Source organism: Rhipicephalus sanguineus, chromosome 1, assembly GCF_013339695.2.
Source record: "Rhipicephalus sanguineus isolate Rsan-2018 chromosome 1, BIME_Rsan_1.4, whole genome shotgun sequence".
In the NCBI taxonomy this organism is placed as follows: domain Eukaryota; kingdom Metazoa; phylum Arthropoda; class Arachnida; order Ixodida; family Ixodidae; genus Rhipicephalus; species Rhipicephalus sanguineus.
This window is the reverse complement of record NC_051176.1, coordinates 155,199,508-155,217,745: the sequence shown is the minus strand read 5'-3', so window position 1 is coordinate 155,217,745 and position 18,238 is coordinate 155,199,508. Positions and strand designations below refer to the sequence as shown.

Here is an 18,238-nt window from a genome sequence, read left to right as displayed (position 1 = left end):
TATTTTTCATGTTGCACTTCATTTGTTAATTAACTAAGATCAATTATGCCGAATGTTTACTATTGCCTTTAGGGCCAAGTGCATTTCGTTATGTTGTAGAGAGCATTCCAAAACAACTGATCATGTGACAATGCACATGCTGCGTGGTGTTTAATTTTTTCCAGCGGGAAAGCCCGCGAAAAAAAGAAAACCACATGACTGCGCTCGTGCGCTACCATACTACAGCACTCTCAAATGTGCTTTAAGTGAAACAACTGGCACATGGACCTTAGCGAAATCAGTGGCTGCAGCTGTAGGCATTGGCTTCCCGGGTGCATCAGCACTTGTTATGGCGGCACATGGCAAGGAAGCGCCATCATCCCTGATAAGCGATAGGTTGATGGTCTGCGCACCGGTTGTTTCATTCGAAGCACAAGTGGGAGTGCTGCAGTATGGTAGCACATGAGTGCAGTCATGTTGTTTTATTTCATATTTCGCGGGCTTTTTTTAAACGCCAGAAATAACCACCACGCAGCATGTATGCTGGCACAAAAAATTGGATCGGTCGTTTTGGAATGCCCTCTACAACGTAATGAAATGCACTTTATTCTAAAGTGAATATTAAATTTGTTCTATAATTTATCCTAGTTAATTAATTAAGCATAATTAAAAAATGCCCCAGAGTGCTACGTAACGGTACACCATATGTCATTGCTTTGTTGTGGTTAACCGCTTTTATTTTTCAATACTTGGCTCTAGTTACGTGAAACACCCTGCATATAGTACCTTTATTTCTCCAAACTGGAACTAAACTGGAGCGAAATGGAGCACGTTGAACCCAAACCTGTGAACAATGCTGCGTCTTCTTTGGTTCAACACCCTGGCTGGAATGTATGCTTGCAATGAATAAAAAGCAAGTGAACAATCCCAAAGCATATGCAGCAGGGCTGCTGTGTGGCCTGGAGGGACCACTTGTAAATGCCACGTGTCTTTTGACGAAATGTATGAAGAGCGGCAAATAATATCTGGTCTTGTCAGACAGAGTGGCAATACCCAAGTTATTTCTCTTGCACCATAGAGGTAACACAATAACCTCACTACATGACAGAAAATATATTCGGTGCTTTTATGAATGAGTACACACTGCACTTTCAACATGTCCTTTGATCTGCAAGCTTTTCTCCTCCTCGAAAATCTGCATAGATTTCTGTACACAGAGCAATTAATTTATCCTGCACCTCCTGCTTTGTAGCTTGACAAATCTGATAACCATAATTTATTGGAATCTTTTTTTTTTTTCCACAGCATTGCAGTGCTAATATAGCCTGGTGGTCAACTGTGGTGCATCTTGTTCTGTGCATAACATCTACATTATCCAGGTTAACCCCTTAACTGCTTATGACGAGCTGAGCTCAGCATGAGAAATTGTCACTTTTTTGCTTATGATGAGCTGTGCTCGTTATGGCTCTTCAGCAATGTTTCAAGAGGCTTTTGATGAGCCCAGCTCGTCAAATGGTGTTTTCCTATTTAAAACATAGATGGCAGCACGAGTTTCATTACTGGTGCCTTTATTGAATGAGAGTCTGCACACTAAACGGCGAAATGCACATCTTGCGTCTCCCGCGCGTTATAAACGAACATGGCGCAGTGCCGTGCTTTGAACACTACCACAAGGATGGTAGCCTCATCTAGTTTGTATTGCACTATCGAGGAATAGTACATTTTGTCCACGGGAAGTCAAATGGAACCCATACTTTCCGGAGTTGCAGAAATTTCTTTCGGAATACCTATCAAATGCCCCAGGTATGGGGTATTACCAGGCCCGCAGCCAGGGGAGGGGGGGAAGTCTAGGGCCCCCACCTCCCGAAATTCTGATGAAGGTGGGTGTTTTACCAAAAATAAATAACGAAAATTTGTTTTTCAAGGTCTTCAGCAAGTGGGCCCCCCTGAAAACAACTTCTGGCTACGGGCCTGGGTATTACATGACGGTGCGAAATATGATGAATAAAGCATTTTTATAAGCTGTAAAATGTTTTCGAAAGTTTTTTTCTGTTTTGAACATGTTACTGAAGCATTTCATGTTATAAAAAAATTTGGCAATTCTGGAACAATTTTTCGTAATTTAATTGGCACTTACGGGGTTAATGGGGGAATGTTTTACCTTCAGCCTTGAATATTTAGGTAATTAACAAATTGCAATATTTAGTGAAATGTTATTTGCCTCCCTTACAAAATAATAATTGTAAGGACTAAAAGTGAAAATGAAAGGCCATGAAAACTGATGGGGTACAGCTGCTTATGTCCCAAAGCAGCACCTCCATACCGACCAACTGGCTTATATCCCTGTCTTTCCCGTTATTTCTTCCTCGTCCTTCCACACCGACCAGTGAGAGTGGGAGTGGAGGTGGGGGGAGGGGTGGACGCAGCCTTTATTTCGATCACTTGGGGTTTCTCCAATATGCATCTCAGAAACGCATGCGTTTTTGCATTCTGCCACTTAACAGAATGCCACCATTATGGACAAGAACGAGATAGCAGGAGCAGAGATGAGAACCAATTATTATTTACTGAGTACTTTTGATTGGAGAAACATATTATTCAATGTCTAAAGAATCCAATGTCTATCCAATTTGTAAAGACGTACAAAGACGTACTCACAGTTATCATCAGCAAATATTCAGTAAACTCAAAAAGTGCTGCTTTCTTTCATTTATACAAAAATTTTGCAACGATTACAAATAACACTGCTTGAATGTCTGCTTTAAACACACCACATTACCATTTACTTCTGATGCTTCTGCAAATGGTTCTGTGGTTATCTCATATTCACTTAATCACTTATATAAAATATCTTGCTATCCACAAGTTACAATAACGGTTCACTGAATTTGAAAATAATAATTACTACTGACTCATTCAAATTGAAGTACATATTATTGTGATCACACTTTATTATATACTCTGTATTTTATCACTTGGCAACAACACTGGCCTACTTCACGTGAAAAATATGAAGAGAAAAAAGGAAAGAATGGATGGTAACATAGTGGCTATGACTACGGGGTTCATGGCAGACTTAAAGAATGCATCAGTGCAAAGCTTTCATGGTAACAAGGTATCGCTGATAAATGCCCTGTTGCCCCTATCTGATTTGGGCTGTGAAGTGTTATGCCAGTTTTTCAGCATACATGGTCATTGATGTGTACCACCAAGCAGTCTCTGACCATTCCCTATCCGCAAAATGGTACTATACAACAAAGTGATAATACTGCTTGACAGTACACACCTATATCGCAGGACACTGGTTGACTAGCATAAGATAGTACGGCACAGAAAGAGGCGATAAAAATCTCTGTTCATAATTAAACCTTGTGCCTTAATTATAAACAAATGGGTAAAATTTTTGCAGGTGCCTAGATAACCTTTAACAAAATTCACTCTGCATCATGCATTGCTCTAGCCAGAACCAAGTTGCAAAATTTGTACCTCCTTGTTCGAGAATCCAATGGTCTATGATCATACACTGTGCCATAAATATCAAACAGCAAAATTTTCCAAATGTTTTGGCCAGAACCAGCCAAGCAAGCATGTACCAGCCCTTCAGTAACTTGTAGAAGATTACGTTGAACAGAATAAAAGCAAATGTGAAACCATGTGAATGAGACTGCACAATTGCGATATAACATCTTCGGAGTCTCTATATATAGCTGTAACAATAGAGAAACATGTGTCACAGATTTTACATAAATTCAAAACACTGCTTTACAAACTGTCTCAAGTCCTTTGACAGGATCACTACATAGCACCAAGGAAAAAAATTCTTGCACGTGAGTGTCCAAAACATTTCTTTCTGGGAAAAGTGGATGGATGTATATACGTATCTGCATCATTCATTCACTGCAACAAGTACACACACGAACAAAGAAAGAATGAGAATGCCGAGTAAGCCATAATACTTGCCTTATGACCACAGTGTAAACAACTAGAAGCACAGGCAGTTCCCACACTAGCAAAGCTACAATAAAGAGCTCCTCCATTCATAGTTTTATAGCAAATGATATTTCCATAGCAGTATTAAATACACTAAAAAAAGTGTATGAGGAGCAACAGAGCAAATAACTACACTCAAACATTTATCATTCCCTTGCTTATCCTTTTTGCATATCTATAACACAATATACATGCTAATACTTTTTGCTAATCAGGCTCTGTTATGATGATAAACCAGCATAAATTAACAAGAAAAAATGAACTGATAAACTTTAGCAAATATCCTGCAGGGCTTTTCATTTGCATCCTTACATTTGACTGAATTCTCATATTCATGACACTGATGCAGAGTCCTGCTGTACAAAGGAAATGAATCCTTGGTTTCCAAGGAAGAACAATACACAGACATGTTCCAAAGGGTTTGAAGGTTTCACATCACACATATATACACACGCACACGTATTGCAGAAAAGCCTTCGATGGATGGAAGAACAGAATCAAAACCACTCTCAAGATCTCTTTGCCACATATAGTAGAGTTTCTAACAGTAGCCCTGAAATAAAAATCATACACATGCTACACTAACCTGCATTAAGATAATCTCACAGGTGCTTTTTTTTTTTTTTTACAGAAACAGAAAAACAGCATAGTTAAAGCAGGCTTAAAAATGTGGGCTGTAGTAAAGAATAAAAAATAAAAGTACACTGTGAAAAAGTAGCTCAAATCAGAATAGAAATAGGAACAGGAAATTCTATGTCAATGTTCAGCCAGACAGACAATCACATTGCCATATAACCAAGGTCCCCTGAAATGCAGTGGCACATTTTTATCAGGTCACTTCATTCTGTTTGCTCACACAATCAAACATTGTCATTACAGATATACCACACTTCAGATATGTATGTCATGTGCCTTACTATTTTGCCATGACCTTTACTTCTTGCTAAAAAAACCTCGAAACAGCACCGTCATACCCTCTTGCTAATGATCGATTTCATCCTGTATACACTATAGAAACACTGCATGGCTTGTTAACAAGGGCAGTAAACAGCACATGTTGTCTTTGACACAACATCCCTGACTGAGAGTACTCTTACTTCACACAGCTCTCATAAACAGGTAGCAATCTGCACATGACGCTGGCCCCAGGTAACCTCTTATTTAAACATAATCATCAATAGAACAAGTTCTTAAAGACAATGTGGAATATATTTACACTATTTCTGACCTTTGGCAAGTTTCTCCCAAGTACATATCATGTTAAATGAAAGAAATTACTGGTCTCAACTTCTCAATGCTCAATTAATGATATATATATATATATATATATATATATATATATATATATATATATATATATATGGTGGGCATAACTTGATAGTTGCTTGCTCTTTCACTGTGGTATCCATAGTATCCATATAACTCGGGGCAGAGGGTCATGCTCTGGCACTATTTTTTTTAAACATAAACCTGCTGACAGATAGTTTCAATGTGAATAAGCAAAGATTACCTTTTTAAGTCCTTTGATTGTGGCCAAGTGAGCTGGTGGTTAGGTGGCTTTGAAGATGTTCTAGCCCATCTGTCACTATAAACAAACGGTTGCTACAGTGCTTTATATGTTCAAGTTGCTTTGTGGGTACAATGTTTTACAAACTTTGGAAGTATGAAAGATATTAAGTTTTTCTGAAGCTCTTGCACTGCTGGTACAACATTTATTTCTTGCTGTTGTGAAAAACACATTATATAGTGCTGTAATCTAGCTGTTTATGATATGTAATAATAAATACAATAAAGGGAGAGATACGGCTACCATAAACTTAAGAAATGTTATGGCTGAAGAAGGACCAAACGAAAGCATGTTACCACCCTCTCTATGATCATGACGACTTTCATCCTTCGTATGCTAGGCAAATTACAAAACACTAGCCAAGAACAAATGAGAATTTTAAGATGCTGCCTTCACAGTTGCATGCAAAAACAAAAGCTTGCTCGTAAAAGCACTGCAAATAAACATTGTGCAAATAAGATGCCAACAACATCAATGTGAAAGACTCTCGGTGAAGAAGTAAAAACCTTTTAAGTGCTTACGCTAGCACTTTCACCGACTAGGCTTCTGCAGAAGGGCACGCATCCATTCATGTGCATGACATAGCTCGACAATGTTTTCTTTCATAGACTTAGCCCTGAACTAGTATACAAAAGCACACATCCTATATACAGATGCTCAAAGCTTGTGCATATTATACCTGCCGACCTGCATAATGTTAAATTTGTAAATGTCCCCTGCACATGACACTGGGAGAGGGGGGGGGAGTACAAATTTAAAAAAGAAAATTTGCTCCAAACCTGAGCTCAAACCTTCCTTTTAGTGCTTATGCCCTTCAAAATCATGGCTTAGCTTTAGAAACAGAATGCAAGCAGAAAGAAACATGGAACAGCAGATATTGTTTTTACATCACATTGGCTATTTTTTTTTTATCAGACTTTTCTATGGGAATTTTGCTTGCACCAGAAATTGGCCTAAATAAAATTGCTTGAAGCAAATACCGTTTTGTCTATTCCTCATAAGGTGGGAAATAGCTAGATAATGATGAGCAAGGTACCGTTTGGAACATCCTTGCAATACTGTGTACTAAATGTCAGTTTACATTCTGCATTAACACAAGAAAATGACAGGAGCTCTACCACTGTGACCAAGGTCCTGTAGAGCTTTAGCAATCTGTCCACATCTTGAATGTTTCCTACCTGTGCCTACTGTACATCACATCTAGGTCACTCCAATGTGTCCAGTAAAAGTTTACTAGCTTGCAAGTTCAACTAAAGCTCAACTCAAGTTTAGTGCAACTTGGCACAATTGTACAATGATCAAACTAGCCCAAATAGGTAAACTTAATGGAAAAATCTGGAGAGTTGGCAGGTATGGCACACGGCTGTAAAAGTTAGTTCAAGTCATTATCAAATGCAGCAACATTGTAGGATTAGGCAAATTTTGAAGGGCACCACAACTTTGCAGTTCAAAATATTTTTTGCATTAAGATTATATGTAGATGGTTCCTCCCAAGCTCACTAGGCCACAACCAAGAGCCGTGCAATGATCAGAAGCTTTTACATTCATAGTAGAAGTTATCACCACACTGCAAACTCCTAAACCACTTTGGGGTGGAATGCACTCCAGTTACCCACAATGAAGCAGCAGGATGCAGCAGCACTGGCAGGGCAAAAAGAAATGCACTTCCTGGCAGGATTGTTTGAGTAAATGAGCTCCCATGGTCATCGAGATGCCTCCGTAGCAGTATATTCACAGTGGTGTTGCATGATGAATGCAGCAAAGGCCTCTGCACTAAAAAGCGGGTTGACTGATGATGTTGCAGGCACAAGAGGTGATGTGCACAATCCATCGGCACTAGAATGCCTTGTCTTGGCTTCAGCGGTAAAGTCTTCTAGATGCTCTAGAAGGCTGCGAATATCCATCTCAAAAAGCTTGTGTTGGCTAAGCAACTTTCCCAGCATGCGGCGGATGGTGGCCTCTTTCTCTAGCAGCTCATTTGTCTCACCGTGAAGCCGACCCAATGCATCCAAACGACGCAAGATTTGCACCTTGCGTAGTAGTTCAGCTTCTGCAGAAGATGGTCTACCTTCTGTGGATGTGGCTGCAGAGGCCTTCTTGCTTTTTTTGGATTCACCTGATGTTTGATTGGCTGCTTCTTCAGCAGGTTCACCCTCGGTGTTGGAGGATGAGGCTGTTAACACAAATACAATATCAACAAAGCTTTCAGATTAAATCGAATGTGGCTATTACAAGCATAGTCAAATTGGCATGGTGTTGGCTGAGTGCATCCATGATATAGAATACAACAAATGAAAAGACCTAGACAAGACAGGGAACAACATGAGCACTTGTGCTGTAGCCTGCCTTATCGGTGTTTTTTTTACGCCCTTTTAATTTATTTCTATGTCAAAATTGGTGTTCAATGACTGCACCAGTTCATTAATATGTCCTGCCTCAAAATAGCACATGTGGCACTGCTGCACTACAAATGCAGCATGAAGATAGGCAGATCTGCCAGCCAGATATGTGCTTGCCAACATAATATGGTCATGCAAAGTGCAATCTGACAAATAAGGTAGCCTGGTGGCATACTGTGTAAACTTGTTTCAGACTAACATGTTTAATACCAAAACACAGATTAACATCAAAGAAAAACTTAAACAACTTAGAGTACACTTGTTCTAAAAGAAAGCTGTTTGAGTAACGAGTCAATTAAGTGTTGGATAATAAATTATGTGGCAATTGTATTTCTACTAGCCCCAATTGAAGGCACACTCCAGAGTATAAAACACTACAACACACCATTCATTTGGTTTCCCATACCTAAATCAGGCTCAACATAGCATAAATGATATTAAGAAAAGTAACTTTTCATTTTCCATGAGCCAAAGCCACAATAAGACTATGAGGCACACCGTAGCGAGTGACTCAGAATCACTTTTGACCACATGAAATTCTTCTACATGCACCTAAATCCAAGCACGTACACAGGTGTTTTAGAATTCTTCCCCCACGGAAATGAAGCCACAGGGGCCAGAAATAGAACTTGTGCCATTGTGCCTAGATGCACAACATACAGTAAAATGTCACTAATTCGACCTCTTATCTCGAAATCCTGCTTAATTCAAAGAATTTCTGCAGCCCTGTATTTTGTAATGTAGATTTGAGTGGATAATTTTAGGCAGCAGTCAGCACCAGATCAGTTTATTAGAAAATTTTGGGTGCTATGTGGCAATTCCCGATCCCAATTTCGCCAAAAACATGTGGGAGAAATGGCCCTTTGGAGCCACAAGGCAATGACACGTAGCAATGCTGATGATTGCTATGTGAACCACCCCAATTGCATTGCTGCCAGAGGGGGAGAGAGGGGGGATAGAAAGAGAGAGAGAGAGAAGTGGTTCATGGGATGTCACATCGACACCTGAACAGCGAACAACGTGCCTGCGGAGCTGTGCTTCACTGCAACACAGCAGTCACACGTGGGCAGCTTATCGCGTGCTCCTCTCAGCGTCACTGTGTCATGATGCAACCATGTGCCCATTATTTCTGGGGACAGTAGGAAAAATAACAAATGGCAGTCCAAAAGAATTTTCAATGTATACAGAACTCCGATTGGCGGAGTTAGGAACTTGGTGTTTAACGTCCCAAAACCACAATATGATTATGAGAGACGCCGTAGTGAAGGACTCCGGAAATTTCGACCACCTGGGGTTCTTTAATGTGCACCTAAATCTAAGTACACAGGCCTCAAACATTTTTGCCTCCATCGAAAATGCAGCCGCCGCAGCCGGGATTTGATCCCGCGACCTTTGGGTCAGCAGTCGAGTGCCATAACCATTAGACCACCGTGGCGGGGCGCTACTGACGGAGTTCTTGCCTGCAACACCTGCTTCGAAAACTCAGTTCGAAAACTTTAATGATGTTTTCCAGCCAGAACACATGGCGAATTCTGTCAGCATAGCCTTTATTATTGTCCTTCTTTTCCCAGAAAGAATGGTCGCATCATAACACACTGATGCCGCAAAGAGCATGTGACATGCTGCCCGCATGTCATCAATGTGTTGCAGTCTTTTCCTCTGCAGGTACGCATTTCAGCTGACTGCGAGATCGTTTTCTTTTTTTTCTCTTTCTGTCTTCTCTTTTTGTGCTGGCAGCAACGAGGTTGAGGTGTTTCACCTATGAGTCTTCAACATCGCTACTAGGCATTGCCTTATGGCTCCAAAGAGCCACTGCTTCCCCGGCTTTACAGCAAAATCGGGATTGGAAATTAATGGCCCTTGAAACCACAAACTACCGGACCTGACAAACCAGCATCTCTGATTAGTTTCAGTAATTAAAAGTTCCCTAGATCCTACTTTTTTTTATGTTCCGTTAATTCAAAAACCTGCTTAATTCAAAGATTTTTCATGGTGCCAGTGACACTGAATTAACAAGGTTTTACATAGTTGCTAAGCTACCGTGGCAGGTAACATAAAAGATATTAAAGTGCAAGAGATCGGTAAGCTGGGCTAGTTGTTATGTATTCATAGTAAAAAACAGCACAAAAAACTTGAGACAAAAGGGAAGAACAACACAGGACAGCACTCGTGCCGTGTTGTTCTTCCCTTTTGTCTCTAGTTTTTCGCGCTGTTTTTTACTATTAAAGTGCAGTCACAAGTTGTAAGTGAGCCTGGCTGAGCACAGTTTTGACGAGTCTGATTCTGAGTACACCCAACTAAGTAGAATTTTGGTGAAAGGACTGCATAAGCCATAAATAGAAATATATTTTGTGACTGAGTTCCGTTTATTTTACTGAGTTATGGCTGGACCCGCTAAAATTTTAATCAGGTAAAAGCAGGCTCAGGATACATCCACATATCTAGAAAAGCACGAAACAACTGCAGTCACTTACACGAGATGATGCTGAGGTCTGACAAGGTGACCACAAGGTTAGGGTGCTCTTTGAATGCGTTGAGCAGCACTTGACCATCCTCCGTGAAGAGGAACACAAGTGGGATAGTGACATCATCCGTGCCATCACCGGACATGGCAAACACTGGTGACTGCCGGGCGTTGGTGCCTGCCTGGTTATCTACAGGGCATCACCAAATCATTGAAAATTTTAAAAATGCTATTTATTTAACCCTTTGATGCTCACCATCATACATGTATGACAGCAACAGCACATTTGAATGATTGATCCCATTTTGGAATGAGGAACAATGCACAATCCACTCCTAAATTGCTGTTGTGCTCCCATGACTGATCATATGCTTTAGGCTCTGGTGGCTATCGGTGTGTTGGCTACAAGCATTCATACTTTGCCTTGTTCGCTGCCGTGTGCTCATGTCTGTGCCCACACGCTGTTTGTCACTACAGGCATCGTGAAAGTGATTGTTGCTTACCTCCACGGTTCTCTCACCAGCACACAGTTCCTTTTTTCAGAGGTGGATGCTCACACACAGACAGTACTACTACAAACGAGTTTCTCTTTGAATTGACCCACAAATTTTCAGCATAGCTGCTGTTAAAATTGCAGGAATACAGATGACTTTTATTCAATTAATCAAACTTCTATTTTCACATGGCTACTGTTTTACCTGCTCCGTTATCTGTGCAATATGCCCCAATTTGTCAAAGTTAATTTTTTCTGACCCCACCAGCAACCACACATGTAACTCCTCCAATATCCTTTGCAAAGCACTCACTCTGTTCCTTAATGGTTGCATTCCACTAATAATTTTGACTTGGAGGAGTTGGTTCATACTCCGAGAAATGCAGTATGACTTAGACGAAGACAGGTTGTCTGTGTCTATCTAACAGTGCAAGTCTGTGTCTATTTCACTCCAACTTCTAGTTCTTTTAATCATGCACACTAATATTGGCAGGGGGGGAAAAAAATGCTCTCAAGCCTATGCAAAAGAAAAGCAAGTATGATGCCTTAAACGATACTGTGTTGAACACTGGACTTTTTACAGTGTATAAGCAACAATGTGTCAGACCCAAAGTTTGAGTCTTGTATTAGCAGTATGCCACCCCTTAAATAAAGCATGACCAAATAAATTTTACCATCGTTTTTCTATTCTGGTTAGACTGCTTAATACCGATTATGTTTCAGGTAGCTCTTCTTTTTTTCCCCATGCTACCCTAGCTTCAGCCAAGTAGATGTAGCACTCATTAGACAGGCACACATTAACTTCTTTCTAACTGGGAACTCCGTAAAATTTCTCAACCTTTCTATCAACTCTGAGACACTTAGTCCTTAACAAGCCACATGGCCTGGGCATGCTCCTTGTACCCATCACACATTCTTTATCCACACAAGATCTAAAACTTTCTTTAGATCCAGGCATTGAAAAACAAGCTTTTGATACCCTTACCAATCATTCCAAGGTTGACTCGGAATGCAAACTTTTAATGTGAGGTCACACATCCATCTGAAAACACCCACGAATACTGCGCCCTACTATGGTGTCCAAGTTGTGGAGAAATAAGAACTATTACAACATCCAAAACTTGTGAAAAGCTCCACAGAACTCACTTTCTCAACAAATATACACTTGCCACATCCCATGACGACAATCTTGCTTTTAATCTCGTGACTGTTGTGCAACTCCCCACAGCCATGAAGAAGGTCAAGCAGCACAAGTGGAGGATGAACTTTTTTAGCTGGCTACCAAGATCCTTGCCAAACTGGCCAGACACTCCGAATTCTAGTTCTTTTTCAGCCAGTGCTCCAAATGTCTCACTGGATGTTACTTGTAAATTCTGAGACACTTAATAATTTCTGAAAGACGGGGTATTTTTAAGGGCTCGTTTTTTCTTTGCTAAATACAACCTTAATGAGAATTGAATTAACAGACAATCAACTCAAGGAAAGTATAGGGGACGTTATTTGTAGTAATTATGAAATGAATGTGAAGAAATTAAAGGGGACAAAAAGACAACTTGCCGCCAGCAGGGACCGAGTCTGTAACCTTTGAATAACGCGTCCGATGTTCTACCAATTGAGATATGGTGGCGGTCGTCCTCCCATACACATTATCGGGTATATCTATGCATTTAAACCTGGGAGTGTCAGTCAGCACCGCTTGTAGCCATGACGGCGAGAGTGGGATACTTCTTTCTGCCCGCTGGCATCACGCAGCATGTGACGCCAGCATATGCCAGAAATTCATGCTAGCAGTATGGATTTCTTGTTAACTTCCACAACTAACCCAAATTTTTATGCCTTTCTCTGCATATTTATTCATTTATTTACTCTCAGGGCCTGAAGGCATGTGGGATTAGTACATAAATTACACATAAGGAAATAACAGATCAAATATTAGCAGGTTCAACAAGGCAAAACGAGCCCAAAAAGCACAGCAACAACTCATAGAGCAAATATATCTAAGTGGCAGGAAATGCAACAAAAGAAAAAAAAAATACAAAATAAATCTTGCCAAAATTTGGAAAGCAAGATTACATATGCCAGTTTTAAAAGTAATAAAGTCTGTAATATTAACTACATGTTTGGAAACTCTTTCCACCTACTTTAAAGGGGTCATGAAGCACCCCTTGGGCTTGTTGAAAAAACACATCCTGCGGAAAGCTGACATGGCTATGAACTGCTCTGCAAAATATTAGTCGTGCGCGCCGCGTGCGTAAAAGCCACAGGCGGAGCGCGAAGTTGCCGTTTCCTCAGGCGCCCTCTTTTCAAACAGAGGCCGGTTCTCACTCTCGTCGGTGGGCGGGGCATCTGCACGTTGACGTCGCGGATCTGCCAGTTTACGTCGCAAGATATAGCATGCTTATTGGCCGATAGCCGGATGAGATGCGCTTCTTGCCACGGGGTGCCGCCACTTGCCCGTGCCGCACTCCTCAGTCTGCTAAATTTACGCGGTAGCCGCACTCACGCATGCGAATCACAGCGGGAGAGCGATCGCGTTTCATGACGCGCGCTGACGTAACTTCTTACCCCCGTGCCATCCCTCCCTGTTTAGCTTCCAGTGCGCTCGTCGGCACGAGAAAAGAGAGAAAGCGCTGAGAGCGTGCGCCAAACCCCCGTAACTCCGCTCATTCTTGACGGATTCGAGAAATTTTTGCAGCAATCGATTCGGGAGGCAGTAAACTCCGGTACTGAGGTCATTAGATCATTACTTGGAAAAGTGGTTCATGACCCCTTTAACACCTACTTTATCAGGATAATATCAGTGATTACAGCTATCCTAGATTTTCAAGTTGCAGCAGGATGCGCTGCGCTGGGTTGCTGGTGTTCTCAGCAACTGACTCAGGTGGTAGTGGGTCAAATGTGAATGGCGATTGATGACTCTTGAATTCATCTACATCACAGCTGTCACTGTTTGACAGCTCCGAGACGGAGCAGTCATATGGAGTGGCCACAAATCAGCAGCGTCTGCTAGCTCATTGCTTTCATAGTTCTTGTTCTCCACAATGGCACGACCAGCATGCCTTGTGAGGCTTCATACATAGCATGTGCATACGGATACATCATACAAAAGGGTACTGCTCAGCTGGGTTTCACTATAGTGCTTTCTTGCTTATTCAAAATTATTTTCACCTTTTCTAGGCATTTTGACCATCAGAAGCATGGCAGGAGCATCTCGGGAACACAGAATTGCCATCACCTTGACATGCTAAAAAATTGGCGGTGTGGACCTTTAAGGGCCAGTAATATTGGATTAAAAAGAAAATTCAAAGCTCACCCAAGACTATGCCTCCAACGGCCCCAAATGCTTGAATTTTTCTTGCCTAGAAATAGAGACAAAAATGACTACAAAGATAAAAAAGCCAGTAACACTAATAACATATACAGTAGAACCCCGCTGTTACGTTCCTCACTGCTGCGTTTTCCCGGCTGTTACGTCGTTTTCCGCCGGTCCCGGCATAGCTCCCATAGGATACAATGTATTGGGAACCCCGCTGTTACGTCGTAACTGTCGGACCGTTCCCGTATGATACGTCGCGAAGTGCGCTCGGAGCCGACCGAGTGACTACCAAAGAGAGCGGCCATGGTGCATTTTCACGCAGTTTGGCCTCGTTTGACCGTAATATTAGCCGCATGAGAGGCGCAAGCAACAGAATCTTTCAATTGATGCAAACAAAAGCATGGCCTTCGAGATTCAAATTGCAAAGATGGCGTCTATGACGTAACTGCTCGCGAAAGCAAGGCCTTCGAGATTGGCATTTACTATTGACAAAAGCATAGCCTCTGAGATTTGTATTGCACAAACATGGCGTGTATGACGTAATTGCTTGCGAAAGCAAGGCCTTCGAGATTGGCATTTACTTCTGCCATCGCGTTGGCGTAGACTCATCATCATCGTTATTTGTCGGAGAACGGGAGGAGTTCGAGCTGGTTGGAGCTCGCGTGGTCGTGCGTGCGGTTCGCGGTCGGACTCGCCGCGCCGATCGCGCTTGCGTGTGCTTAGTTCTTTCATGCCTACAGCTGTTGGTGTTTAAAAAATCACATACGTTGATTACATTTCTGTGGATGAGGCCGTCCTAAGCTCCGCGTTTCTATCCATCGACTAGATCGCGGCTGAGCGCGCCAATTTTCGTGCTGCTCGTAAGAATTGAAATAAAATTCTGTACCACTAAATATTTTGCCGTTTTTCCTGTTTTTCGGCTCTTACGTTTCCCGTCTCTTACGTTTATTTCCTACGGTCCCTTCAAAAACGTATCAGCGGGGTTCTACTGTGTAACGTAATGGACCCTTGCAAAAATTATTTTGTTACTCTGTAAGCACGGACACAAATCAGACTTGAAGCAGCAGTCAACTGCCCACAACTTCGCTGCTTGGCCAGAGTTTAACATTCTATGTACATTCTATGTGCGAATGAAAGTGTGCGAGGGCAGCCGACAATTGCGGCTCAAGTGGAGAGAAAACTTGCCGACCATCTCCCATCGCACAAAAGGCTCAAGGGAGGCTTGGAGATGGGGGGTGGGGGGCTGCCTAGCTCCAGCAGCAATCGCAGCAGCTGCTAGGCGCGGTAGCATACGCCATATCTTAACAGGGATCAGCAGACGGCTCATACATATGTAGGTGCCATGTTCTCACCGCTAAGTTTGCGCTGAAGTGATAGACAGCATGAAGGCCATTTCGCTTGCTGCAGCGGCCATGTTTTCTTACACTAGCGCTTTGTTGAGTTATTATGCTAAGTTAGTTGCTTGCCTCACTTTGTATACCATTCCAATTCGTTGCTACAGCATTCATTGCTTCGCCCTTGCGGCGAAACTGTGACATTTTAATAAGTTGAGGGGAAGGTGCCCACTGCTAACAGCCTTATGCCCCATGACTCATTTGGATGCAACTGCCTGTAAGCCCAATTTTATGCTCTTTCATAAGTGCACTCCCACACACCTGTAGGTTTCTTATAAATTACAAGCAGAAGTCACATAGCACTTCTGGACACAACTCAGACATGATTTCAGATTTGGTAAAGCAGTGATTTTCGAAATGTGAGTTAAATGCATCAACTAATCAAAAAAGGGGCAGGCAACCTTACTTTAACAGCTCGTAAGGCATTGAGTATTTGTTACACAGGAAACGTGACTGCTCAAGCAGACCTTTTGATGATGGATACATTACTACAATCCATGGCTGTTGCTATGGATCTGTATAGAACATACTTTTGGATATTGACTGGCCTTGTGCACCACCAATGGTAGCACTGCGAATGGTACTCCGACGATGTCAGCAGGAGGATTCACCTTTTGTCATCTGCTACGTTCCCGCTAAATCAGCTACAGTTTTATAAATGTCAGCATTAGAAGGTCAAGAAACCTTAATATTTAAAGGGACACTAAAGAGAGAAATGATTTCTCTTGCATTATAAAATGACTTTTCCACAATCCCTCAACAGGGCACACGCCCTGGGTATGCTCCCTGTACCCATCTGACAACCTCTATCCAAACAAGATCTAGAAGTTTCTTCACATCAGGCATTGAAAAACGAGCTTTTGATAACCTTACTAATAATTCCAAGGCTGCCTCAGAGTGTAAACCTTTAAGTAATATGAGGTCAGGCTTCCATATGAAAACACCCAGGAATCGCAGCCCATACTACACTAAAAGCTCGTTAATTCAGATTTCACGGGACTGGAAAAAAATGTTCAAATTAACCGAATTATCGAAAGTATCAAGAAAACAATAAACAAATGTCTATTACGTCAATACACCTTCATTTTCTTAACAAATACGTAAATCCTCTAGTACTTACTTTGCATAATAGCAGTGTAACAGCCGCAATTTTCGCCACTCGCAACTTTTTCCCAATGTGACTGCAGCCCAAGACCTTCCTGTCCTAACTAAACCGAAACGCGCTAACCTGAAATTAACCCGAAACACCGTTACCGTCTTTACCGTACGGTTCACGCTGATGACGATGGTGATGCAGACTGGGCCGCCTCGTTTCGGTTGTCCGTGATCACCGTTTTCGCTCCTTTGCATCGCACATTTGCGGTGCTTCGCGCTTGGCACATTCCAAGAATCGTCCCAATTAACCAGGTTGCGGCCGAATCTCACTGAATTAACGAGAGTTTCATGCCATTGAACAATACATAGACTTGCCGGGACCAGAGAACGTGTCCGAATTATCTAATTTTCCAAACTGACAGGTCTCGAATTAACGAGCTTTTACTGTATATTGTACAGGTTGTGAAGAAATAGGTACTACTACAACATCCAACAGTTGTGAAAAGCTCCACATAACTCACTTTCTCAACAAACATACACTCGCCACGCTCCATGATGACAATCTTGCCCTTAATCTCGTGACTGTTGTGCAACTCTCCACAGCCCCGCAGAGGGTCAAGCACCACAAGTGGAGCACGAACTTCATTAGCTGGCTTCCCAAGGTCCTTTCCAAACTGGGCAGGCCCCGCTTGCAGAACCATATGCATCTTGGTAGAAGGCAATGTGAATGTCACAGACCGTACATGCTGTTCTGCACATAAAAACAGGGAAAACGAATATTAATAAGACATGAAAATGACCAAAGCTGATGGATGCTGTATTCAATAAGCACTGATTTTGTTTGCTTAATGAAATGATAAGGTTGAATTATGGAAACTGTTCTTACTGCAGTAGTTTCTGTGGATAAAGATTACCAAATTGAAAACTGCAATGTTTTAAATAGGCCAACCAAGATAGAATGTATTACTTGCTACTATATTAAACAGTTGTAACATCCTTGGAAATCCTATGAAAAAAATGTTGCAGTGGCTTAGCTCGGCTACGCCAGGATAATGTAGCATTAGTAAAGGTTCAGCTGATTGTTCTTAGCTTTCCTGATTGTCTAGGATTAGCTTGATTATCATGCTTACTGCTGCTCCAATGAGATACATATTATGAGGAACATGTATATTTATTTTGCCAGGCAACTGCTTCGGGATCCGATGAGTTAAGCTTCTCGGCTCTTCTGCGCCGTTGAGCAGCATTTGCACTCTCCTTCTCCATGGCTAAACCACACTGGCAAACGCCAGTCAGAGGCGCTATCAAGCAGCTCCAGTGCAGTGTCACACGGCGACTGCACAGCGAAGGCGAATAGCTGAGCGCGCGCCGGCGGCAGTACGTCTACCTCGGCTACGACGTCACTCCTCTGGAAAGCGCAGACCGGCGGCAGCGAGTCACGCGCGGCAGCGTCGGAGTGCGAGGGAGGTGCCGGCTCTGATGCACCAGCTGTGTGACATCACTGATCTTCGCGCATGCGCAGCACGGTTCTTGAGGAGCCACGC

At 42.1% G+C, this 18,238-nt stretch overlaps 2 protein-coding genes across 2 annotated transcripts in view; one reads left to right on the top strand and one right to left on the bottom strand.

Moving 5' to 3' along the window:
* The window catches only part of LOC119400563 (uncharacterized), a 273,061-nt gene that overhangs the window by 102,222 nt on the left and 152,601 nt on the right, over positions 1 to 18,238 (top strand). The gene's annotated exons all lie outside the window — the stretch shown is intronic.
* The window catches only part of LOC119400590 (ER degradation-enhancing alpha-mannosidase-like protein 3), a 110,390-nt gene continuing 94,672 nt past the window's right edge, over positions 2,521 to 18,238 (bottom strand). Inside the window, exons 18-21 of the mRNA XM_037667655.2 lie at positions 17,219 to 17,448; positions 14,206 to 14,251; positions 10,410 to 10,589; positions 2,521 to 7,709 (exon numbers count right to left, since the gene is read on the bottom strand). Coding sequence (XP_037523583.1) covers positions 7,240 to 7,709; positions 10,410 to 10,589; positions 14,206 to 14,251; positions 17,219 to 17,448 — 926 coding nt within the window. The 3' untranslated portion in view covers positions 2,521 to 7,239. The remainder of the gene's footprint in view (positions 7,710 to 10,409; positions 10,590 to 14,205; positions 14,252 to 17,218; positions 17,449 to 18,238) is intronic.